This window comes from Danio rerio, chromosome 6 (assembly GCF_049306965.1).
Source record: "Danio rerio strain Tuebingen ecotype United States chromosome 6, GRCz12tu, whole genome shotgun sequence".
Taxonomy (NCBI): Eukaryota; Metazoa; Chordata; class Actinopteri; order Cypriniformes; family Danionidae; genus Danio; species Danio rerio.
Genome location: NC_133181.1, coordinates 11,192,702 through 11,219,092, shown reverse-complemented (window position 1 = coordinate 11,219,092; position 26,391 = coordinate 11,192,702). Strand labels below are relative to the sequence as shown.

At 36.6% G+C, this 26,391-nt stretch overlaps 2 protein-coding genes across 13 annotated transcripts in view; both read left to right on the top strand.

The window, feature by feature from the left end:
- scn1lab (sodium channel, voltage-gated, type I like, alpha b) overlaps positions 1 to 16,132 on the top strand; it is a 76,597-nt gene extending 60,465 nt beyond the window's left edge. For 5 of the 12 annotated variants that reach the window (XM_073953038.1, XM_073953037.1, XM_009302186.4 and 2 more), the window contains 9 exons: positions 238 to 392; positions 3,324 to 3,497; positions 3,576 to 3,698; positions 6,862 to 7,143; positions 7,223 to 7,276; positions 9,125 to 9,262; positions 9,653 to 9,757; positions 9,878 to 10,148; positions 11,676 to 16,132. In XM_073953038.1, the coding sequence (XP_073809139.1) occupies positions 238 to 392; positions 3,324 to 3,497; positions 3,576 to 3,698; positions 6,862 to 7,143; positions 7,223 to 7,276; positions 9,125 to 9,262; positions 9,653 to 9,757; positions 9,878 to 10,148; positions 11,676 to 12,871 (2,498 nt within the window). In that variant the 3' untranslated portion in view covers positions 12,872 to 16,132. Of the gene's footprint in view, positions 1 to 237; positions 393 to 3,323; positions 3,498 to 3,575; positions 3,699 to 5,026; positions 5,063 to 6,861; positions 7,144 to 7,222; positions 7,277 to 9,124; positions 9,263 to 9,652; positions 9,758 to 9,877; positions 10,149 to 11,675 lie in introns of those variants that run through there. The other 7 variants (XR_012407373.1, XR_012407371.1, XR_012407370.1 and 4 more) reach the window with 5 other exon arrangements.
- The window catches only part of gpr155b (G protein-coupled receptor 155b), a 698,693-nt gene that overhangs the window by 520,033 nt on the left and 152,269 nt on the right, over positions 1 to 26,391 (top strand). The gene's annotated exons all lie outside the window — the stretch shown is intronic.

Below are 26,391 nucleotides of genomic sequence, written 5' to 3'. Positions count from 1 at the left end.
ATGTATATCAGAGATGTAAAAGATATTTTTTGGGAAAATATTGCAATAATGCAATGTTGTGCATAGTTTGACTAACAAAATGTACAAACTGGCCCCTTTATGTCATATGTAGTGCCACAGCAAGACTTCTAGTATTACATTTCTGGGACTACTTTAAGGAGTAGACTTTCCACTGAGCTCAATTTTTCTACTGTCTGTTCACATTAAGGGACTTGTTTCTGTGTTTCTTTTGCTCAGGCTGTGTGATGAGGTTTCAGTGCTGTCAGGTCGATGTGGAGAAGGGAAAATGGAAGAGTTGGTGGATTCTCAGGAAAACCTGCTTTATCATAGTAGAGCACAACTGGTTTGAGTCCTTCATCATCTTCATGATTTTACTCAGCAGCGGAGCACTGGTGAGCACCCACACAACCATAACAAACACAATACAACCACCCACTCACAACCGGCCCGATCTCTGTTACTAGCTGTTGAAATGTGTTGATGTGTACAGTTGATGTCAGAATTATTATTGTTCCCCCCAATTTCTGTCTAACAGAGAGATTTTTTTTCCAACACATTTCTAATCATAACAGTTTTAAGACCTAATTTCTAATTGATTTCTTTTATCTCTGCCATTATGACAGTACATCATATTTTACTTTTACTCAAGATACTCGTGTTCAGCTTAAAGTGACATTTTAAGTCTAACAGGGTTAATTAGGCAAGATAGGGTAATTAGGCAAGTCACTAGCTATGTTTCCATCTACCTATGTTTATACGCATTTTGGATATTTTGAAAATGCCCATGAAAACTTATGCGATTTTATTATAAGAGATCATGTGATGATGAAAACCAGCAGGCTGACCACATTGTAAAACATCAAAAATCTTGTTTCTCGATTCTAAAACGCCTTAATCATTTTTCTATTAGGTTTGTTATATGTTACGATAACCAGCGATCATTCACTGGAGATCGCTGGTTTCCTCTTTCTTCATGAACCTCACTTCCGCATTCCCCAGGACTACATTTCCATACATGCACTTCTTCCAATCACGCACGCCTGGTCACTCATCTTCCTGATTACATCACCAGCTGAAACCTGTTACAGAGACTGATTACACACAGTATTTAAGCAGCACACACACTCATTCACATGGCCGAGTCTTGTCTACTGTTTGGTGACATTTCTACGCGTTTCTCCCGATCTTGTTTCTCCGTGTCTGTACCTAGCTTCGTTTCCTAGTTATCCTGTTTAGCCGCCAGCCTTTCGATCTTTTGCCTGTTTACCGACTTCGACTCTGGATTTGCCCGTATATGCCTGTTCATACCTGTTTTGACCATTGCTTGCCTGACCAACGAATAAACCTGCATTTGGATCTTACCTTCTGTTGTTGGTGTCACTCCCCGGCGTAACATATATTAATAATGATCTCCAGAATAGTCAAGTGTGTCTGTACTCCATGTCTCAGGCCTTCAAGCGCCATCACGCATTCATTGCATGTCGGCATTTGTCTTCTGATGTGCACGTCATTTATTAAATACGGAAAAGACTCGCGCAGCTTCTCCTACCGCATCAAGGTCTATTTTTACTTTTAATATTTGGTTCCAGTTAATCAGAAACTGACTATTTGGTTCTCGTTGTACTCGTTGGATGGAAACTTTGCTTTATTTGCACTTCTTTTTTGCCATATTTCTGTTTAATAATAAATTGAATTTGCATCTATTGATGGAAGCATAGCTATTATATAATAATGGTTTGTTCTTTAAACCAGGGGTTCTCAAACTTTTCAGTCCACGATCACCAAAATAACAATGCTAGTGATGCGTGACCCCCTATATCCTCTGAGGTGGTTATAAATATATAAACCTTACACATCCGCACACACATACCAACAGGCCCAAGTCTATTCATCATATAATTTTGAAGAACACCACTCGGAGACTATCCTGCATGTTTGGTTGTGGCTTGTATTTATGTTTAATGTACATGAGTGCCGTAAAGATGTCAGAAAGTTTAACCTGGTGCATTAAAATCAATGTGCTGTCTCTTTAATATTACATAATCACCCCAGGGGTCGCAAAAAATGGAAAGGCTGATGGCTTTTTATTTGCATGTTTTTTTAATGTAACTAGTGACTACTATTATTTACTTCTGTTGGTTATGGATAAAATATGATATTCTAGTAGTTTAATAAAATTAATTAGATTTTTGTAAATCCCCAAGCGACCCCCCGTCATTGTCTCATGATCCCTCAGGGGGTCCCGACCCCCACTTTGAGAGCCACTGCTTTAGACAATCAAAAAAATACTGCTTAAGGGCGCTTGTAATTTTGACCTGCTTTTATTCTATTATTTTATTCTATAATAAAACAAATAAGACTTTCTCCAGAAAAAAAAGGAAATACTGTGAAGAATTCCTTGCTCTGTTAAACTTTGGGAAATATTAGAAAAAGTAAAAACCCAGTAGGCACAGGACATTAACATGACGTCAGATTGACGTCGTACCCCAACATTGTAGTGACGTACTGTAGTAATTGTTTGGAAATGAAAATCGGGTTGACGTCAGAACCCAACATCTGATCGACATCCATGTCCAACGTCCAACTTAAAATCAACCAAATATCAACATCTAATTATGTTACAGCTTGACGTTGTGTGGACGGTACCACTATGATGTCCATCAGATGTTGAATTTTGCTCACCATACCTGACAAATAAATGTAATTTGACATCAATATGATGTTGGTTTAAGATGTTGGCTCGAAGTTGGATTTTCGGTCACTTTCCAACAAAACCTAAAATAAACAAAATATTAGACGAAAACATTTGACGATGTTATTGGACATCAAAGTAATGTTGCCTTTTGGTGCTGGCTAGACAATGAATTTTTGTCACCTGACGTCACAACTTACAATTGAAGTCAGAATTATTAGCCACCTGAATTATTAGCCCCAGTTTATTTTTTCCCCAATATCAGTTTAACGAAGAGAAACTCCATTAAACTCCGTTTTTTTCAACACATTTCTAGGTCTGTAGACTAGCTACAGTATATAGCTTAAAGGGGCTAATAATTTTGACCTTGAAATGATGTTTAAAAAATTATTTTATTCCAGTGGAAATAAAACAAATAAAACTTTCTCCAGAAGAAGAAATATTATCAGACATACTGTGGAAATGTCTTTGCTCTGTTAAACATCATTTGGGAAATATTTTAAAAAGAAAAAGAAATTCAAAGGGGGGCTAATAATTCTGACTTATAATATTAACATCTTATGACATTGTGTGCCTGCTGGGAAAAATCGTAGGAGGGCTAATAATTTTGACTGTATATGTTTGTGTTCAGGCTTTCGAGGATATTTACATCGAGCAGCGCAAGACCATAAAGACGGTGTTGGAATATGCAGATAAAGTCTTCACATATATATTCATCCTGGAGATGCTTCTGAAGTGGGTTGCATACGGCTTCGCCAAATACTTCACTAACGCCTGGTGCTGGCTTGACTTCCTGATTGTTGATGTATGTATGGAGCGTATCTATTACTTTGCAGCTGTATAGTATGCTGTATGTGACTGAATGTGTGTGTTTATTGCACAGGTGTCGTTGGTGAGTCTGGTTGCAAATGCTCTTGGTTATTCTGAACTAAGTGCCATTAAGTCCTTGAGAACACTGCGTGCTCTTAGACCTTTGAGAGCATTGTCACGCTTTGAGGGAATGAGGGTAAGACACACACACACACACACACACATTCATGCATCATGCACAGTATGCTGTGATTTATGCAAGTAGGACCTGTTCCAGGATGCCTAACCTTAGTTTTGATAAACCCTTAACATCATGGTAGGGTGATTGGGTGGTAAAAAGATGCTAAAGAAAAATCAAGATTTCTTTCATGGAGCAAAATTTGTGCGTTTTTTTTTAAGCTTAATTAAGGCAGTTTTTTTATTTTTTATTTTACAATTTTCACTTTTTAATTTACCCTTTGCAAACCCACCCCTTCTTTTCGCTGTCTGACATGGGTCAATTTTACCTGTGTTGTCTTTTATGTTTAATACTTAAATTTAAACAGATTTTTCATTCATTCTTTTTCTTGTCAGATTAGTCAAATTACAAAATTCTTACAACTTACAATCCTCAACAGCGGTTCATATTAAACACAAGTTGGCTTGGTAAATGATACGAGAAATTCTTGTTCTGGGACAAGTATAGAAGGTGATGCCAAACATAAACTGGGTCAAAAAATATATTTTTACATTAAATAGTGGCTCAAATACCATTAATTTCGCATTAAAAATAGTGATAATAGATTTTTTGCTTTCATTTGGCTCATTTAAAGCTTTATTAATGAATATCACATCCACATCTCAAAATCCAATCAGCAACTAATATATATATGTGTGTGTGTATATGTGTGTATGTATGTATGTATGTATGTACTGTATGTATGTACATATATATATATATATATATATATATATATATATATATATATATATATATATATATATATATATATAATATTATATTATATTTATATATTTATATATTATATATATTTTATATATATTATAACTTAAATGGATTAGATGACGCTTTCTTTCTTTTTTGATAAGCTTTTACAATCAGAAGTACATTAGATGTACAGATGTACGCTTTAAAATTGTGATACAAAAACAGAAAGAATGTAGTTTTAATCCCAACCATAAAATCTGATTGGTTCATATTATCGCTGTCCTTAGAACAGTGAAGATACTGCATCTGAACTGAAACATGCCCTACTTGAGAATGTCATATTAAGAAGCATACTCACTGAAATATTGTTTGGTGTTTTAAATGTTATTATTGTCTTGCATGCCTTTGTTGAACATTATTGAGGACTTCACACATAATATAAATGAGTATTGTAGTGTTTTAGTGCGCATGCCTCTCTGCACGTGCAGTGGTGAAAGCTCTGATCTATTCTTATGATTCTGTGGTGATTGTTGTAGTGTTGTTTGTGACTTGACCTTACATTTCTTTCTCTGTTATGTGTCTCTTTTCATTTGCAGTAAACAAATGTTGTGACGTCATCGTGTCTCCACAAGGTTTTTTTCTGTTTTCATTTTATTTTGTTTTCTCCACATTTTGGTAACTCTGAGAGTGCGATGCACCTCTGTAAGATGTTTATATGAAAGAGTATTATGGTTTATGAACATATATTTACAATTGGTAATAGAAAGAACAGCAGGATAAAAGGCATTTTTTCAAATACTAATTTTTTAGCTAATAAATCTTAAAGGGGGCCTATTATGCCCCTTTTTACAAGATCTAAAATAAGTCTCTGACGTCCCTAGAGTGTGTTTGAAGTTTCAGCTCAAAATACCCAACAGATAATATTTATAAATCTTTGAAACTGTCCCTTTTAAGGTCTTTGCACACTGAAATGCGAAATTTGCGTATGCATTTTTTTCGTATTCATATGCGAAAATTTCATTACGTAAACAAGCCTTGCACACTGAGTCCGATGGATATTAATTAATCTGTTACAAAAAAACGCAAAACATTTCGGTGTTACTTCAAGCAGTGATACTTTGTTCTCCTCTCTCTTTTTCAAAGTAGAAAAGGAAAAAGGCATAGACTGCATATTGTGTTAATGCAATACTGCATTGAGGAAGGTGAGTTCAGCTCATTTTCAAAGAGCTGCTCAGGATTAACCCCAAATACAAAGTTTATTTCAGGAAATCAGTGGAATTTTGATATATTGCTTGTGATACTTCACACATTCACATACTTAAACAAATCCTGAACAGAGACTGGCAGTGCTTACAGACATTATAATAGATGGCGGCCATGTTGACATGTCAAAGCAACGAATCGAAAACGGACCAAAATTCGTCAAGCTTTCTTTTATAACACCTATGAGCAGTACATCAAATCCAGCATAGGAGTTCTCAACTGTCCGCCACATTCTTTATTTTATGCACTGTTTGTCATAAAATTATCTATAGCTCAAGTGACCGCATTTTGTATTTAGCTTTTCAGTCGTGTGGTGGCTCTGACCTGTCAAAACACTTTTCAGTAAGCTTTTTTCGGATATGAAAAGCGGGGAAAAAAAAAACAAACCCGGTTCTAATTTGATGAAAATGAAAGCTTCGGAGGTAGTGAGTCAATATGATTCACTCAACATAAGGACGTATTTATTTTTTAACGCACAAAATTTATGGATAAAAAAATTTCAGATTTAGCGTGCAATAACCTTTAGGTTTTGATACTAATTGTGCCATTTTGGTAGCTGTTGCTTAAAATTCAAATGAGATTGTGCTCCAAGTCCTCTTTTCAAAATTGGCCGGAGCTACAAATGCCTATGTGTCAGCATAGTGGCAGGCTCAAAAATAACACTAACTTCCTATGCTAATGAGGGAGAAATCGTCACTAATAGGTAAAAACTTTCCACCTCTGATGATACTTACAAATGGTGAACGTCAAGCATGTCAATGTTAGTGTTTCTGCAGACTGTTATTATGAAGTGTGATTAATAAAAATAAAATTAAGATATTTTTACTGTTGGAAGCTGGTTATATTCACACACTGTTGCCACACAGCTGTTTAAACCCCTTGTAAAAGTGTTTCTGTATAATAGGTCCCCTTTAATGTAGTATTAAATAGGTGTAGCAGTGCTGTTCCTAAAACCCTAACCTTTTAAAGCTTATCTTGTAATTTCCCACAATCGTATTATCTTTATCTTTGCAAAGGATTTAGCTTTTACTAGCAAAAAAGCCATCTAATGTAGAAGCTCTATTCACAGTAGTTTCCACAGCTCTTGTCTCTATAGCAAGAGTCTCTGAACATGAAGTGAACGTGTGTTTAGATGTCTGTGTGACGTGTTGCGTTTCTGTTTTTGTAGGTGGTAGTGAACGCTCTTCTTGGAGCCATACCTTCCATCATGAATGTGTTGCTGGTGTGCTTGATCTTCTGGCTGATCTTCAGCATCATGGGGGTGAACCTCTTTGCCGGGAAATATTACTATTGCGTTAATATCACCAACGACGAGCTGTTTCCCGTCAGTGTGGTCAACAATAAGTCTGATTGCTATGCTCTGATTCAAAACAATGATACAGCGCGCTGGAAAAACGTGAAGATTAATTTCGATAATGTGGGAGCCGGATACCTGGCACTTCTGCAAGTGGTAAATGAATGTTTTGCTGAAGATGAGGTTGTCTGTTGTATTAAGACTTTTTATTCATACTTATCTTACTTTTCCCAAGGCCACATTTAAAGGATGGATGGACATCATGTACGCAGCTGTAGATTCTCGTGATGTAAGTGTTTTTTACTATCCCTGTTACTCTTTAAAATATCCTAATAATATAGTATGTAAATAAATGATGGATTTTTTTCATAACTACGCAAAATACATTTGTAGTAAAGTCTTAAATTCATAAAGATATGTAATTAAAGGGGCTCTATGAACGTTTTTGACTCTTCCTAAAGCATAAAATCACCATAATATGTTAAAAAAAAACATGCCAAGTGAACATTGTTCTTTATCTAAAAAATATTAAAGTCAGACATTCTGCTTTGAAAATGTTTGTTACGTGCCAGAATGTCTGTCTTTGTGTTGGTTCTTTTAACTTTCCCAATGCCACTTTAGCCAATTATAATTTAGCACTCAAGTTTCCCTTTAAGGAAAACAGTGTATTTCATTCATTTAGTCAGAAAGACTCTCAAAGTGTGCATCCGTGATCAAAATGCGATCATAAATATTACAAATGTAAACATTATGTGAGCAGGTTACATGTAATCCCGTGTCCTAACAACACGCTGCGTGATGAGATTTGCAGTTAGAAGCAATTTGGCTTTTTTCACCAGATAAAAACATGATAGAAATTTAAATACAGCCACTCAGAAGCACAGAACAGTGCACTTACTGCACTCCAACAAAATGGTAAGATTTACAATCAAATTAATACATATTGAACCTCTTTAACATTATTATATGTGCATGCTGAATCACTGATATTTGTTAACTTGGCTTGCACTGAGTCACAGTTCTAAAGTTCAGCTTCAAATGGTTTATTTTATTTTCAGGATCTGAGATTAACTATCTGCTGCTGCTTTCAGTAGTATGGCAATAAATGTCACCTAAAATGACATTCAAACTCACATTATTAGCATTTAACACTGAATAAAGCACATGAGATGTACCTTTGGTGATCGTTTTTCACTTTTGAGAAATAGAAGCCGTTTCTAAAATAGAAATTTTAGGTGTTTGGACAAAAACTCCTTTTAGTATGGAAAATATTTCTTCTATTGTGTACCGTTGCTTTTAGTTAGAAAACAGTTAAAATCAGCCTTAAATCAGCCTTAAGGTTCGATAGTCAGGCACACTCATGTCAATCTGTTAACTTTGCGCTTTGTTTCAGGAGTGCAATATCTAGTTCAATTACTGAGTGTCAAACTTGCATACCGCACCTTTAATTGTCACATAACTTCCAACATATTCCTCCGTTTTTTTTTTCTTTCCAGTATAAATATCACAGTATCATTTACTCCAAATACATTTCCGTTTGACTTGTTTACATGTGTACTGACTTAAGAATCTTTAGATATCTAGACAATTTACAACAACAGTAAATTTCCCTAATGTTTGGGAGCAAAAATATTCAAACCTTTAGACGTAAAACAAAGACCTACAGTAACTAAAACTAAAACCTTAATTGTGTTAAATAATTGTGCGTTTACAATCAATTTACCTTAAGGGCGTCACACCCCGGATGCGCCGCGACACTGTGCGCACATGACAGTAGAAAGTATCACACACCAGACGCACCAGACTCACATTCGCATGGTATTTTAAAGGAAACTAATCAGATGGCGCTCTATAAACTTTGTCCTGAATCGTGGCTGGGCGCGCCGACACCCACCGACTTGCAGTACCGGTGTGTGTACCCTGATAGAAAGCTATGTTTAGAATTCTAAAATGCATGCGAGCGGCACTTCTGGTGTGCGACCTGCTTTAGAAATCAATTTACATTTGTGTTTCCTTCAAATCATTTAGAATTCACTTAGCTTCCTAAAATAAAAGCTTTTTTCTGTGTTTGTGAATGTGCTAATGAAGATTAATAATGCAAATGTGTAATAACATACAGCATTTCTCTTACTCACAGTTGGAGCAACAGCCTGTCTATGAAACAAACCTTTACATGTACCTGTACTTCGTCATATTCATCATCTTCGGCTCCTTCTTTACCCTCAACCTCTTCATTGGTGTCATCATCGATAACTTCAATCAGCAGAAGAAAAAGATAAGTATTAAAACTGAGGACGATGAATCCAAGCACCTAAACACCACCGTACAGCCAATAAGGAATGTTTATCATTCACTCGAAACCTCAAATCTGCCTCTGCCATTTTCGGTTTACTTTCAAAGAGGTGTAATGTGATACTGTATGTACACAGTCTCTGGTTTTGTTTAGTGAGCACAATGGTACCTTATTGAACTGGTTTTGTTTGTAAAGCACACACAATGCTAGTCTTTTGAGAGATAAATGCGACCTGGTACAGGCTGAACTGCCTGTTTGACATTTCCCTGAGGTTCACAGGTGAAAACTAACAGAAGCCTGGTTGCATTAGGTTTGTGTTGTGACATATAATTAAACCATGGTTGTAACCAGTCTTCTCCATTTGCTCTTTACCTTGGAGGTCAGGATATCTTCATGACAGAAGAGCAAAAGAAATATTACAATGCTATGAAGAAGTTGGGATCTAAGAAACCTCAGAAGCCAATTCCCAGACCTGCGGTACAACACATTCAGCTTACTCTCACTAATCGTATATTTAGTACAAAATAAATTATACACTACAATTAGTATCATATCATCAGCATTATATGACAATAATGTCTCTATATTTCTCTCTAGAATAAGTTTCAAGGCCTTGTCTTTGACCTAATCACCAAACAAGCCTTCGACATAATCATTATGATCCTGATCTGCTTGAACATGGTGACCATGATGGTGGAAACCGATGACCAGACAGAGGATATGGACAATATTCTGTACTGGATAAACCTGGTTTTCATCATCCTCTTCACTGGAGAATGTGTGCTAAAGATGATCTCCCTGCGCCACTACTTCTTCACCATCGGCTGGAATGTGTTTGACTTTGTTGTGGTGATTCTATCAATTGTTGGTAAGAGATTGCTTATGACTTTTTAACATTCTAAAGATGTTGGACCACTTATGAAAACATTGCTGTATTTTGATCATTCATAACATTAAATGTTGTGGTCACATTTTCTGCTGTTTGGCAATTTTGCATATAATAAACCTTGTCATTTTGACAGGAATTCAAATGTTGATTAACAGAAGTTTTGATGGTCCCCTTTAGACATTTTATTGACTATTAATAACTTTGCAACTACGCCAACTAGCATGAGGCTGCGAGTACGCTGAATACTGATTTTTTTTCATCTGACACAGAACAGGAATTGTTTTACACATGTACCTGTAATCACGTGTACAATGCAAGTTCTGAGCCACTTCCAAATGTGGATTTTAATTGGATAAATATCAGATATCCAAATATCACACCTGTTTCTATACACACACATGCACAAACTTGGCTGTGTTGAAACATCATTTTAGACCTGTAGCAAGCATGAATGAGAAAACAGTGTCCTTAAGATACAGGCACACCAGTTAAGGTTTATAAAGGGGAATGCAACCCTGGTTCTTGAGTAGTCACCAGGGGTGGTTCCCAAAGCGTGGATCAGGAACCCCTTGTGGATCACAAGATAATGAGGGGGGTCACTAGGTGAATTCCCTAAATAAAAAAAAAAAAAAAAAAAAAATATATATATATATATATATATATATATATATATATATATATATATATATATATATATATATATATATATATATATATACCATATTTTATCCAGGGGTATATTTTACTTAACTTTAATTTTGCTCACAAACATGCCTTAATAATAAACCCATAAAAAATGCAGTTTAAACATTTGCCCATAGTGGTTTGAGGCAGCTGATTGAGTCGACAGATTCTGGACTCCTATTGGTTCTTGGTTTGACAGTTGTCGTAACTGAAGCCACACTGCAGGAAAGTGTCTGAAAAGTTCTATCACTGCCAGAACTATATTTAAACATTGGTGACAATGGCAATTAATCTAATCTAAACCTAATGATCAAAAGCCACATTTTTAGCCAGTTTGAGTAAGGCCTAAAGGGGATCATTACAATAATGTGTTACCAAAGCTGCAACTGTAGGATTGAACCTGACTTCTGTGTGAGCTGTGCTTGATACTCTACATCAGGGGTCACCAATCTCAGTCCTGGAGGGCCGGTGTCCTTGCAGGGTTTAGCTCCAACTTGCCTCAACACACCTGCCTAGGTGTTTCAAGTATACCTAGTAAGACCTTGATTTGCTTGTTCAGGTGTGTTTGATTGAGGTTGGACCTAAAATCTGCAGGACAAAGGCCCTCCAGGAAAAGGTTTGGTTACCAGTGCTCTACATGATTGGCAATAAATCATTATACAAGTACAAAAACTACTGTTTAGCGTCTAGGCTGTAGTTTCTTGATAGTAATAGGTAATATTAGGAATATTTAAATAATTTTTGTTCATGTACTGTTTTTAGGTAGAATATGTCTTCACCCTAAATTGCTTGCTAATTGGACTTGTGTTTCTTTTTTGATAGGCATGTTCCTCTCTGAGATGATAGAGAAATATTTTGTATCGCCAACCTTATTTCGAGTCATTCGACTTGCCCGAATTGGTCGCATTCTTCGTCTTATCAAAGGAGCCAAAGGCATTCGTACTCTTCTGTTTGCCTTGATGATGTCACTTCCTGCCTTGTTCAATATTGGCCTCCTCCTCTTCCTGGTCATGTTTATCTATGCCATCTTCGGAATGTCCAACTTTGCCTATGTGAAGCGGGAAGCGGGGATTGATGACATGTTTAACTTTGAGACATTTGGGAACTCCATGCTTTGTCTGTTTCAAATCACCACTTCTGCAGGCTGGGACGGCCTCTTGGCACCTATCCTGAACAAGCAAGATCCAGATTGCGACAGCGAAATGGAGCACCCAGGGAGCTTCTACCGAGGAAACTGCGGCAACCCTTCGGTCGGAATCTTCTTCTTTGTGAGCTACATCATCATCTGCTTCTTGATTGTGGTCAATATGTACATTGCTGTGATCTTGGAGAACTTCAGTGTAGCTACAGAGGAGAGCGCCGAACCGCTTAGCGAGGACGACTTTGAAATGTTCTATGAAGTCTGGGAGCGGTTTGACCCCAATGCCACACAGTTTGTGGAGTACAACAAGCTTTCTGACTTTGCGGATGCTCTGGATCCTCCATTACGCATTGCCAAGCCAAACAAGATCCAGCTCATAGCCATGGACCTGCCCATGGTCAGTGGCGACCGCATCCACTGCCTGGACATCCTGTTCGCCTTTACCCTGAGGGTACTGGGAGAGGAGGGAGAGATGGATGCCCTGAGGGGACAGATGGAGGATCGTTTCATGGCCTCCAATCCCTCAAAAGTCTCCTACGAGCCCATCACCACAACTCTCAGGAGGAAACAGGAGGAAATGTCAGCCGTCGTCATCCAAAGGGCCTTCCGACGACACCGTATAAGACAAACAGTTAAGAAGGCCTCTGAAGCGTACCGTAAACAGCTACAGGACGGGGGTGGGCATATTCCAGAGAAAGAGGTGCTTGTCATTGGAAAGTTTCAAGAGAACTCAGCGTCAGACAAAACGGATATGACTCCTTCTTCTGCCTCTCCGCCATCTTATAACAGCGTGGCCAAGTCAGAGAAAGACAAATATGAAAAGGAGAGGCGAGAGAAGGAGGACAAAGCAAAAGATGCAAGGGACAGAAAAAAATGAATGAGGAATTGAAACAGAGACTGTTCATTTCAACTGAGACACTGTTTACAGAGCGGAGTGTGAGCACCGGGGTGCAATTCACCTCAAGCGGTTTTGGAACTAATGCCAAACTGAGCGTGTGTGGGGCGAAGTGTGTGTATGTGCGTGTGTCTAGACTCCTGTGTGCGTGTGCACCGAGCTAGCCTTAGGGGTGCATTTATGGTGTTGACGGAAATTGTTCATTCGAGGACAGTGCCAGTGTCGACCCGGAGAACACACACACACACACACACACGCTTCAGTATGACTGTTGAATCACTAAGGACACTGATGTGAAACAAAATGGCAAGTATAGAGTGGTGTGTGAGTTCGTCTTTTAGTTTTGAGTGTTGTTACACAATCCCAAGGACTGAAAGAAACTGTTATAGTCATCAGTAGCTAGTGCTAACACTACCGCTGGTGTCTTTCTAATTGAATGGCGTATTATATACCTGCACATTTTTGTTAGCTCATTTTTTTAAATCATGTTGAACTTTTCTACTCATGGGTTTGATTGTCTGAATTACTTCATTTAAGGGCACGTCTGTGAAGGGGCTGGAGAATGTCGATCATACCCGGTAGTGAAATATCTGAACACTACAATAACGCAACCTCGTTTACTTTAGCATTGGCGCATGGCGAACAAACCACACTCACACACACATACATACACCAGTAAGTTTCAAGTGCTACAAAATCATTTGCTCGGTAAACTGAGAGTGGAATGCTACTGTACTAATCAGGACTTTCACACATAGAATGTTTATATTATTTACGGACAAAGATGTAGACCGTGTCTGCACTGCCTTATTAAATGCAAACACAGAAATGGATCAAATGAAAAATTTTCCACGGCTGATAACAGAGTGAGCCAAATTAGTTTTATCCAAACACATTGATGAATGTTCTGGCATCATGTTCAGTTCAGCATTTTTGTTACTGTAAGGCACTTACAATTGAAATATAAAAGGGGTTGGACAATAAACATTTACAAAACAAATTTTTTCATATTATACAAAAGGCATTTTATCATATGTGCTAACATGACATATAATCGCTTACTAATCCTGTTTTGTCTTTTACCTCAGTTGTCATGTCAACGCCTTTAAAGCCTGTAAAGTCAATAACTTTCGCACTGTATCTGCACAAAGACACAAAAACGGCAGGTGTTGCAACTTCCTTTGTCGTTGTGCTAAATGACCAAATCTTATAGATGCCACTTGCTATAATTTTTATGTTTTTTTTTCTTATGTTAAGTCTACATTTAATGTTTCATACACTAAAAACAGTTTACTTGTTTACATGAAGCTAAGCCAGATTGTTGTCAACAACAGATAATAAGCTTGTATTCAAGTTAAATCTACAGTTTGTGCATTTGTAATGGAGGCGAGCTAGGTGCCATGGTTTGTAGCCTCCTTGTTGGAGCAACCAACTTTCATGAGCAGAGTTGCCGGTTTGATCCTAGCTCTGAGCGGGTTGGGTAGTCTAGGATTGGCGGGGTTGCATTTGTGCCATGACCTGGATAGGAGGTTTAGGGGGCTGAGTGTAATGGAGCAGGCTAGTGAAGTGCTGTACAGGTAAATTTCACTCCGCTGACCTCTACAAGGTGCTCTAGCAACGGACATTAAGGGCCATGGTCTTTAGCCTCCTTGTTAGAGCAACCAACCTCCATGCAAAGAGAGAGCGGGTTCACTGCAAAAAAATGCTTTTCTTACTTAGATTTTTTGTCTTGTTTCTAGTCCAAATATCTAAAAATTCTTATATCAAGAAGCATTTTCTTGGCAAGCAAAACATATTGTCTTGTTTTCAGAATAATATGCCAATATTAAGTGAGTTTTTCCTTAAAACAAGCAAAATAATCTGCCAATGGGGTAAGCAAAATAATCTTGTTTTTCGATTTGTGATAAGGTTTTTTTGTTTACCCCATTGGCAGATAATTTAGCTTGATTTAAGGAAAAAATCACTTCATTTTGGCAAATTATTTCTTAAAACAAGACAATATGTTTTGCTTATCTAGAAAACACTTCTTGATTTAATAACTTTTAGATATTTGGACTAGAAACAAGACAAAAAATCTAAGTAAGAAAAGCATTTTTTGCAGTGTTGGGTGTTGAAGGACCGGCGGGGTTAAGCATTGACAACAAAATGGCCAGAAGTGTCTGGATAGGCAACAAACACAAGTAATGAGTTGTACACACTTGACTGCGAGCTTTTGAGGTTTGGACACAGTTTACTTCTATTGTAAGTGCCTTATTCTTACCGCTTCAGTTCAGTGATAATTGATATTATGAAACTAATGCTGTTTACTGAACACCAAACATTCTTTTAATTGTACACCACAGATGAAGGCAAAGACGAGACATGCATTCACTCCTCCGTAAAACTACTGCAATGTTACCAGACTTCGGGAAGCCTGAATGTACACACTAACTTATGAACGTGATGGGAAACGTCAGTGTAACCCTACTGAATGTCTCTGTACCAGACTGCCACGTGTCTAACGTCCTCATTTTTATGTTAAACAAAATAGAAAGACAGAAAAAAAAAGAAAAACCGTGTATATCTTCCGAATCTAAAACCATTCCGTGCATAGGTGCAGGTCAACCTGTCAGTGGATCTCTACTGAAAAACAAACAATTTACATTGTTTTAAAGTTCAGTGTCTGTCACCAAACAATGGAAACACCCTGAGTTTGGCTAAAGGGGGCCATAACTAAGGGGGCAAATGCTGGGGTCCCCTAAAATCATCACCACCGTTTCCCTCCCTTGCGATGGCCATGTGGCTGAATAATGCGATTATGACATGAGCTCTTCTGTTGAACTAGTGGTGGTGATTTTGTATGTATATACTGGCACGCTGTATCTCACCTCTGTACTCAACTCTGTAGAGGAGCACTTTTACACGCCACTTAAACTGTCATTTGGATGCATGTGATCATGTGCGAGAGAGATGCGCGTGTGAGTGTGAAAGAGAAAAAGATTACGAGAGCTTATTTATGTGAGAGAGATCTATATGTGTGTTTTTGACTGTATGTTCCTGGGGCCACCATTGATGTGCTTTATTCTCATTCTCTTTATTGTTTATACTGTAAATAGTAGTTTCAAGCTCATGTTATTGTTTTAGTTTTTGTTTGGTTTTTATTTTTTTATTTTAAATGGACTTATTTTGTTTACATTTTTTGCACAGTGCTACATGTGAAGGCCAGGTCCTGGTTTTAAATGTACATAAAAATTTATGAAGCAATCAGTGGTCGTCATATTTCATTCGTAGTGTGGTAGTAAACTGCATGCACTATATTAACCGATTACATGGTGACGTTATTTTAAAAGCCAAAAGAATAAAGATCATATTTTTTGTACCAAAGTTAAACTTATAATTATATTCGTTATTATTATTATTACGCATTTTGAAAGTACATCGCTAATATAATTTCCAGAGAGAATCGCGGCAGAGAAGTGCATCACTTTTGTTGGGTCACTTGAAAATGTTTATTATTTGCAAACGTGTAATACTTTTGTTTTGAATGTGCAATATGAATTGATTATCTCTGAAACAGAGCAAAGTTTGCAGACATCCACTGTAGTTTTCCGAAATAAAGCACATTTTGGGAAGCCAGTAACTGAAAAGCCTAAGACGTTTATTTTGGGAATGTTTTTGTCAAATATGCAGCATTTGTCTCTTGTTTGTATTGGTATATTTGTGCCATTCAACAATAATTAATAAATAATCAAAATAAAACAAGTACACTAGTCAATTTTGAACATTTAAACTATTTGTTGACTTCAGAAACCTTTATTAGGATTAATTGCGCGCACACAATGCACGAGAGACTGAACATGATTCATTGCCCTGATAAACTTGCAATGAACTTAGTGAAAGGATGGGGTATGGAAAAATAAACACAAGAAAATATTGCAAGATCAGATTTTGAAAGGGGCATAAATAATACAGCCATAAATGTACTTGTCATGATATAAAAAGGCTATTATTCTACTTGGCAGACTCGTAGAGTGTAATGAACAACCACATTCTGTTGCTAGCTAGTGCTAGTGTACCATAAATACCATACCGTTATCCTTCTAAAAGACTTTATTGTTTTAAGTTGAAGTGGATGACTAAAATAGAATTCTGTTTGACAGGGTCCCTCTGTTGAAGTTCAATTAACTGACTTATTGCATTGATTTGGAACATTTTGAACAACAAATGATGAATTAATTGCCATCTTCAATTGAAACTTACCTTAATGTCCAACAAGGGTATTAAACACCAAACAGTCTACCAGCAAGTGAAAAGAACCATTTCATATGTTGTTTCAAATTAATTAAATAGATTTGATAGCCAAATTACAGCAGTTCCACTACTTCTGAAGATTTGTGTGTACTTCTGTACAGTATGTGAGGTAAAAGTGGCGGGAAGACACGCCGTGGATCAAAACATTGAGCAAGGGAGGGGGGGACGCCAAATGTTTCCGACTTTAAAACACATTTTTGTATTTAGTATTTTTGTATTATTTTTTACTAATTTTATAATTTAACTAATAGAAGTTTAAAAATAAATATGATATAATTTACCGAACATTACATGTTTTAAATGAGATTTCAATTTGTAGACTCACATTTTGATTTTATTTATTTTTCTATTTTTTGTCAAAAACATCCAGATTTCTTTCAAGAAAAAAGTCTATAAGCTTGGGTATGGTCTTGACCATTTTAGAACAAGCTGTACACTTTGGCAAGAAACATATACAGTTTTTTTATTTATTTATTTTTTTTTAAATAGATATAGTCTCTTTAGAAATGTATATACCCACTTCACTTCTGGACGTCAAAAGCTGAGAAGGAAGAAGGAGCAGGAAGAGAGGTAAGATCCGCCCAACGAAGAAGCTCTAAATTTAGTCTGCTTGGTGAGATTAGCCTGCAATCACTCACCTACTGCTATTCTCAACATACTGTAGACTTAATATATGTGTATATGTGCCTTGTATTCCTGGAATAGAGGACAGAATATACAGTTTGTACAGTATAAAATTCATTACGTCTATGGGAAGTAAAAATAATAATAATTGTGTGTATGTGTGTGCGTGCGCTCGTGTCTGTGTTTGTGTGGAGAAACACTCTGTAATCAGAAGTGACCCTGCTGGAGTGCCTTTCTTCCTGTTGCCTAGCAACCTGACATCACGGTACACCCTTCACTGATTGATCACACAGCATCTACCCATAGTGCTCTGGGGTTTTCAGCAGGCTTTCCCCAACCAGCAGCTCTCATCCCCTCTCATTCATGCTTTCTCACAGACAGAGAGACAGACGGCCTCGTTTTCCCATGTCACTCAGATTCCTTCTCCCTTTATTTTAGTCTTTTATCCTGATGTCTGGCGCAGCAGATAAGCGTGTTTATCTGCAACCTAATAAGGTCAGTGATAAGGTGTCGGTAATATTTGTGTCTAAATCAAATGAATTAAGACGACAGACGAGTAATAAACGATAACATCACGGATAGACAAATTAATATTTCCACCAATTCATACTTCAAAATAAAGGGTGGGGTTGGTTAGTGGTACTGGTTCCAGAAGCTTTTCCATAAAGTCTGATTGTAAATAGTGCGCGGCGCCATCTTGTGGTTGAATGGTCGACACGTGTCGTATGATGGACGTTTGCCCTTCACCAGCAGCGGGCGTCGCGCCACATGATCAGGAACAGTTTTTAATTATTTTTGTCTTAAAGGAGCCACAGCTTATGCTTTTTGTCAAGTTTTGTTCGCTGAATTGATCAACTAATACGATTAAATAATGGTCAGTGGAAGGTGGCAGAAAATACTGATGGTCAGGTGAGTTGGAGACCCCATTTTTAGAAATTCAGCAATCTTGAGGTAAATTCTATTTAATACCGCTGCAGATAGGTTACTCACATTAAAATAGTATAATGTTTGTGACACTATTCGACAAGGGTTCTTAAACTCGGTCCTGCAGGGCCGGTGTCACGCGGATTGTAGCTTCAACTAGCCTCAGCACACCTGCAAGAATGTTTCTAGAAGCCTAGTAATTGCTTGATTAGCTAGCTCAGGTGTGTCTGAACTTTGTAGGACACTGGCCTTTCACGACCGAGTTTAAGAACCCCTGCTGTACAACAATTTCATATTTTTACATTACTGTGAGGGGTTTAGGGTAGGTGTAGATGTAGATGTTAATTAAATACAATTTAATTGGTAATTCAATACAAATATGAATAATTGACCTACTCTGTAAAATTACTGTTTTTACATTACCTTGAGAGTGTGAGGGTTGGGTTTAGGGGTAGGCGTTAATAAATTACAATGAATAGATAATTGAATTAATTTTAATTATCAATAACTTCTGGATGCTCTATCCCATCTAGCAACAACCCAATTTTAAAATATGAAATATCTTGTAAAAAAAAAAAAAGACCAAAAAGCTTCCCTTGATTTAGGTGATTCATTCATTCATTCATTCATTCATTCATTCATTCATTCATTCATTCATTGTCCTTCGGCTTTGTCCCTTTATTAATCAGCCACAGCGGAATAAACCGGCAACTATTCCAACTATGTTTTACGCAGCAGATGCCCTTTCAGCTACAACCCAGTACTGGGAAACAATCTTGCAGTCACACATGCTCATGCACTACAGCCAATTTAGTTTATTCAATAGTACCTATGAATTTGTACTGTGAGGTAAACCGGAGCACCCGGAGGGAACCCACGCAAATAAAAGTATTACATGCAAACTCCACAGAGAAATGCCAACTGACCCAGCCGGGACTTGAACCAGTGACTTTTGTGCTGTGACAGTGCTAAATACTGAGCCACCATGCCACCCAGTGTTTAGATTACCATTTGTAAAACAGTTTTCCTACAAATAATACCATGGTTAAATTATGGTTAGTGTACAAAAATAATAGTACGTTTTTGGTTACTATGTTAAAAAAAACATGTTTACTGATTTTATTTGTCACAAAACAGTATACAAAACTGTTTTTTTAGTAAAACCAAGGAAACCACAAATTTACAATGACTTCACAACAACAACAACAACCATAGTTTAGCCATTGTATTTGTAGAAAAATGGAGTTATTACAAATGTTAATCTATATAACAAAAAATCATGATTGTACAGTACTACTATTTTAGTAATAATACAGCTGGTGAATTTAAATAAAAGGTTCTTCATTGTGAAAAATAGTTCTACAGATTAGTTATTCAATATTGCTGCCACAATATCAGATTTTTCTCCAAACGATTACTGTGGCCACGTTTTTAGGATAATGTACACTAAATTGTTTAGACTTAAAAGCTTTTAGTTAGCATTAAAGTTATACAGTTTCTGAAAATATAATAACTTCTTTGAGGAACCTACACTGTAATAAAAAGTTGACTCAACTTAAAATTTTAAGGCAACCAGGTTCAGGACATTTTTGAGTTTACTAAACTTACATTGAGTCAAGTGCAGTAATTGGGTTGAAAATATTTGAGTCAGTAGTTGAGTTTGAAAACAATTAAGTTGAGTCAACTTTTTTTTTTTTACAGTGTAAATGTTTTTTCTATCTATGATATTACTGTCAAATCATCCTGTGGCACCTTTAACCTTTTACTGAAACTCTACATTTCTGAAATATTTGTTTTTATGTGCAATAAAAATTAAGTCTTTATTTACAGAATTATGGCTTGTGTAATATAACATGGGTCAATCACGTCAGAAAGTCTCTGTTAAACCTTTTAAGTGGGTAGTCCTTTAAATGCTGTGAGTAACTGCTTCTGAATGTGAGCAGCTCACTTTTTCCATTATGTAAAATGTGGGAAATATGTGGGATAAAAACAAAATTCAAGAAGGAAAAAACTGTTTTACCATATGCATTTGTGTTAATAGAAAATACAGACATTTATCAAACTAAACAGACTGCAACAGAGTGTAGAAATGTTCCTCTTTGTAACATAAATGTGCACCTAATGGCTCAAAGTTCAAGCTTGCGGTTTAGCAGGTCCCTTGAGAGGGAGAAAAACTACATGTGTTTGCTTTAAGCGAACATGTATTTAACTATTTCAGCTGTGTTTCATAGTGGAATCTCACATTGCAAGAAGTAGAAAGCATGTAGGTCAAATAAGGGGAGGCAGAAAGAGAAATAAACCTGAAAAACATTAATAATCCCAAAACAGTGCTCTTTTCTGGTCAGAAGCACATACTTTGGCTGTGAAGAATTGAGACATACAGTACAATGTGGTCATATGGAATAATTTACACTGTATTCATATGTATGTTTTCATATCAGTGAATTGCATGATGTCTGACTAGCAATGGTTATTTTCACGAAATTGAAAATACAAGAGTACAATTCAACAGAGTGGCATTTAAAGATTCTTGGACGAAACTGCTGAAGATCGCAAATTACAACACATAAATTCCTCTTTTAGGAGGACTGTGTTTTTCCCATCGTAAAGAAAATCTTTACAAGACTGAAATGAGAAGACTTCACTGAGACTTTTCTAGATTTTTGACTATGAATAAGCTGTGATAATTCATGGTGTTCCTCGAGGCTCTGCATGAGCAACTTTACTGTTTTATTTTTTATTTGCTGCTTAATTTTTATTTGTGGCTTTACAAAACTAACATTTTACTAGTAAAATACTAAGCATTATTTAACCTGATGCTTTTAAATAATTAGAAATTAATGTTATATATAGTATTATTCCTTTTGTTTTATCTCTAAAATAAGATTGAAATGCCAATATCTTAACATTTAATATTTATTCAGTTCCTTTTGTGCTGTTGGATTCCCAACAGACACAGAACATAATAAGACATTAATATTAGGTTAGATTTAGGTCATCATCATCGAAGGACATTCAATAACAATGTAAAAATGACATTGACAATTTGTTGATTTTAGATTGTGTTGGAAAGTGACCGAAATTCAACATTAAGCCAACATCTTAAACCGATGTCATATTGACATCTATTAATCAGGCTTTGCAACTAAAAACCAACATCTGATAGAAATCGTAGTGGTAACATTCACACAACATCAAGCTGTAACATTATTAGATGTTGATATTTGGTTGATTTTAGGTTGCGTTAAAAAGTAACCAAAATGCAACGTCAGTCTAATGTTAGACGTTGAGGTCAGCCTGTGGTTGGCTTTTGATGTCAGCCCGATTTTCTTTTTGAAACGAAATGCAATGACCAATCTGATGTCATGTTGACGTCCTGTGCCTGCTGGGTTAAAAGCATAGATCATTGGAAAAGTCAAATTTATGTCATCATTTACATAAAAATTGGAATGATTTCTATTTCTTTGTTACTATTAAAGGGATAGTTCACCCAAAAATGAAATTCAGTCACTTGTTCTAAATCTGTTTGAGTTTCTTGTTGAAAGAAGATATTTTGAAGAAAGCTAGAAACCTTTAACCCTTGACTTCCACTCCTTCTATGGAAGTAAATGGTTACAGGTTTTCAGTTTTCTTCAAAATATCTTCTTCTGGGTTCAACAGAAGAAACCAATTAATTAATATGAATAATATTAATATTTTTTGGCTCATCTTTTGGCTAATCTACTAAGTATAGGGAATATTTACATGACAACAGCGTACTTAACATGGAAACGTTTTTCTGTTGTGCTTTTGAATTGTTTTGATTACAGATGAAAATTCCGTTAAATTGATCCAACCGACTTAAACCGACTAGTGTAATTGCCTAAACATTATATTATGCATGCCAGGCCAGTAGATGGCGATGTTACTTTGTAATGGAATTTTCAGGGCTACAAATCGAAGCTGCTGTGCAAACGAATGACAGAAACCTACAGTATAGCCTCAATAAATAGCTTTTAGTTTTTAGCAGTGAAACAGTGTTGTGTAAATGTACAATATCGTTAGACAAAGCACACGATGTGATGTTTTGACTATCTGGCCCTCATGCAAGATGTCTTTAATTTTTACAGCTGAATGTCTGCATGAATGAGTTAACTTCAGCTGTGTATTTTGGAGTGTGTCTGTGTCTGGAGTGTGTGTGTGTGTAGTATGTAAGATGAGTGGACAGGACTGTAAGTGAGCTGTGTTTCTGTGGGTTGAATAATGCATTTCTGTGACGTTCTCATCCTCTCTCTCCTTACAGACGCGTCTTACTTCTCTTATCATTAGTTTGCATTAACTTGACCCCGTCGTTCCCTCTCTCCCGTTATCGCTCCAGTTCCTTGCTCGCGATCTCGTTCTTTTTGCCTCATCAACCGTGCTTTACAGTCTGTATCAGAAGGTGAACGTGAAAATCTGTCATTCGTTCACTGTCTGATCCACACTGTAAAACCTAGCAATGAAAATCACTAAATGAAATTAGTTAAACTTATTTTGTTTAAAAGTTACTTTGATTTAATAAAAAGGAATTATGGTAATTCATACAGGGATTATATTAAACAGAACTCAAACCGAATGAGTTATGAGTGAATTAGTTACAGCAAGTATTGAACATGCCACCATTTTTCTCAAAAAACGTATTTCTAAAGGTGAAGTTAACTTGAAATTTTCACTAGAGCTTGGTAAAAACCAAAGACATCCATATGTGCAAAGAAAACAAATCAAACTAGTTTACAAATTATACGTAATAAAATGAAATGATGCTGGGAAAAAGTATTGAACACATGAAGAAAGGGAGGTTTAGAAAGGCAGTCAAAGCCCAGACAGCAGCTGAAATCTCTCTGCAGTTATTCAGCAACTCTCTGCCCTTCATCAGTGTAAATTAATATTAGTGCCTTCAGTCCAACGTATACATTATCAGGATGATGATGATGATAAAAGAAGGGTGGCAAGGGTGCCATTTCAGCGAGAGAATGATCCAAAACACAGCCAAGGAAACTCTCAAATGGATTCAGAGAAAGAAAACCAAGCTGTAGAATGGCCTAGCCAATCCCCTGACTTGAATCCAATATAGATTTTTTATTTTGTTTTATTTTCATGTTTCTGTTGGTTCAATTCAGTGCAGTTGCGCACGAAAGTGGGGAGCGGAGGTGGGGGTGGGGGAGTATGACGGAGGGGTGTCGTGGACGAAAGTGAGCGAGGCAGGGGTGTCGTGGATGGCAGTAAACAGGGTTGGGGAGAAAAAAACTAAAGTGAACAGCAGACGGGGGAGAAGGGCGGTTGAAGAGGGAGATCTGTAAAATGAGGTGCCGGATCAGATTTCAGAGGTTCCGTATCCAGCGTGTTCCGGCACAATTTAAGCCCTGGTTCAATTCCATGTTAACTGCTCCTTTAGAAATATTATTCCCAGAATAAATGACGACGTGTTCAATACTTATTTTCCCCGCTGTATATATTTTAGGTGTTAACTTAAGTCTGATGCTAGAGGCAATACCAAACCTTTTGAGTAGCTAGTTGGTAAGACTTAATTCGTTCTATTAACTGAAGTCATATTCTGATCTGATTACTGAACTTGTTTAAAAATGTTTAAGTTAAGAATACTCTAAATGTTTGACGATATCAACACTAATAATATATGACTCAATATATATAAATATTTAAGTTTACAGTACTCAAACCATTTTGTTTCCAACTTAAATGGTTTGCTGCAAACAGTTTGAGTTAACTTAACTTATCAGGCTTTACAGTGCATGACTCCTGCCTGGAGTTGTTTTCATTTCATACTTAAGTAATGTCGATCACAGAATTCTCTACTTTTCCTCTTTACCCATCCATCTATGGCCATTTCCTGTTAGTTATAGACATTTGTGATAAAACTGTTCACAAATAAACAGTGGAATACGGTCCAGCAGTAGGCTGTTTTTGTTAGGCTCTATCAACAGCATCTATGGTATGTTGTTGATTACCACAGGAAACAATTCCTCTTTGTAAAAACAAACTTAAATGTGCATTCTAGTAACACAATGTTCTAACGAGGCACAGCGTGATATAATGACAACCCATAAAAACTCTCTCTTCCATGCAAAAACTCTTTTTTTTTTTTTTGTCCTTCTGTCAATTTTGCTCCGCCCACAGTGAAATCTCATTGGTCTAAAATACACCTCTACACACACGAACAGTAAAACTTTGTGCTTTTCAAGATATTTTAATTCCAATTGTTAGTGCACAATTTGTTTGATCAAACATTTATCAAAACAAAAACAAGTTTAATATATTTTGAAAGGCAACTAATACTAGTAAGTCAAAAGCTGAATGTTTTGTTCGTGTTTTTGTCTGTTTGTTGAATAAACCTAACTTGTGTAATATAAAACGTGTATTATTCCCATAAAAGTTGTTTTGTCACCTTTCTGAGGTTTGCAGTTGTAAATTTTAACATAAAATCACTGTATTTTGACTAATTTGCAATTTCTCAATAGTTTTTATTTTCAAAAATTGTTACGTCATTTGTGCAAGGTTAAAATCAGCCACAAAAACTGCACACATTTCTTCTTAGTAGTGTATAGTCCACTAAAAAAAACAAAAAAGCAGTATTAATTAAAAAAGGACAGCACGGCGGCTCAGTGGTTAGCACTGTCACCTTACAGCAAGATGGTTCAAATTTCGATTGGGCCCGTTGGAATTTCTGTGTGGAGTTGGCATGTTCCTGGGGTTTCCTCCGGGTGCTTCGGTTTCCCCCAGAGTCCAAAGACAAGGGGGAATTGGAGAAAGTTAATTGGCCTTAGTGTATGAGTGTGTGTGAATGCAAATGTGTATGGGTGTTTTCCAATACTAGGTTGCAACTGGAAGGGCAGCTGCTGTGTAAAACAAATGCCAGAATAGTTGATGGTTCATTCCGCTGTGGTGACTCCTGATAAATATGGGACTAAGCTGAAAGAAAATGAATGATTAATAACAAATAAAAATAAGCGACAGTATGCAACATAATGTTGTAAATAATGTTCTGTTTCTTGCACATACTTTCATGTATCACCTTGAGCTACAGGTATTATTTAGTTTTGCCTTTATACGTTTTTTGTATTTAACAGACATCTTGGCTAAACAATTCTTAATTTGGGTTGTCAGTAAAGGCATCTAAGTATAGTCCAAAACTAGGCTAGTCATCAAATAGGCGGATTAGACAGACTTCTCAAGTGTAGTCATTCATTAGTGTATTTGGTTTTAAAGTATTCTTAGAAGTCTATTAGATTTTCTCTGACAGCCCAAATTTAGCTTTGTTTTAGGTAAGCCGTTTATGCTTAGACGTCTATTAGCAACCCAGGCTATGAAAACATACTGCTATATACATTTCTGGAGAGCACCAACTACATACCAGGAGGTAAGTTTATTTGCAGTTTTTGTTTTCTTGAATCCACCTGAGGCCACTGTGTATGTTTTTTTTTTTGAGATCTCAAATTTCTCTGTGCCATTCGTGTCTGCTGTTCTTGCGTAAATCCACCAGAGGCTGCTGTTGAATGACTGACTGATCAAGCGATTGACTGACCCAACCTCCTCCTTCCCTAAACCCAATCAATAGTGTTTTCAAAAGCACCTATTGACCCGCTCACCCACTTCCCTAAACCCAACCAACAGTTTTAAAAAGCAATCCA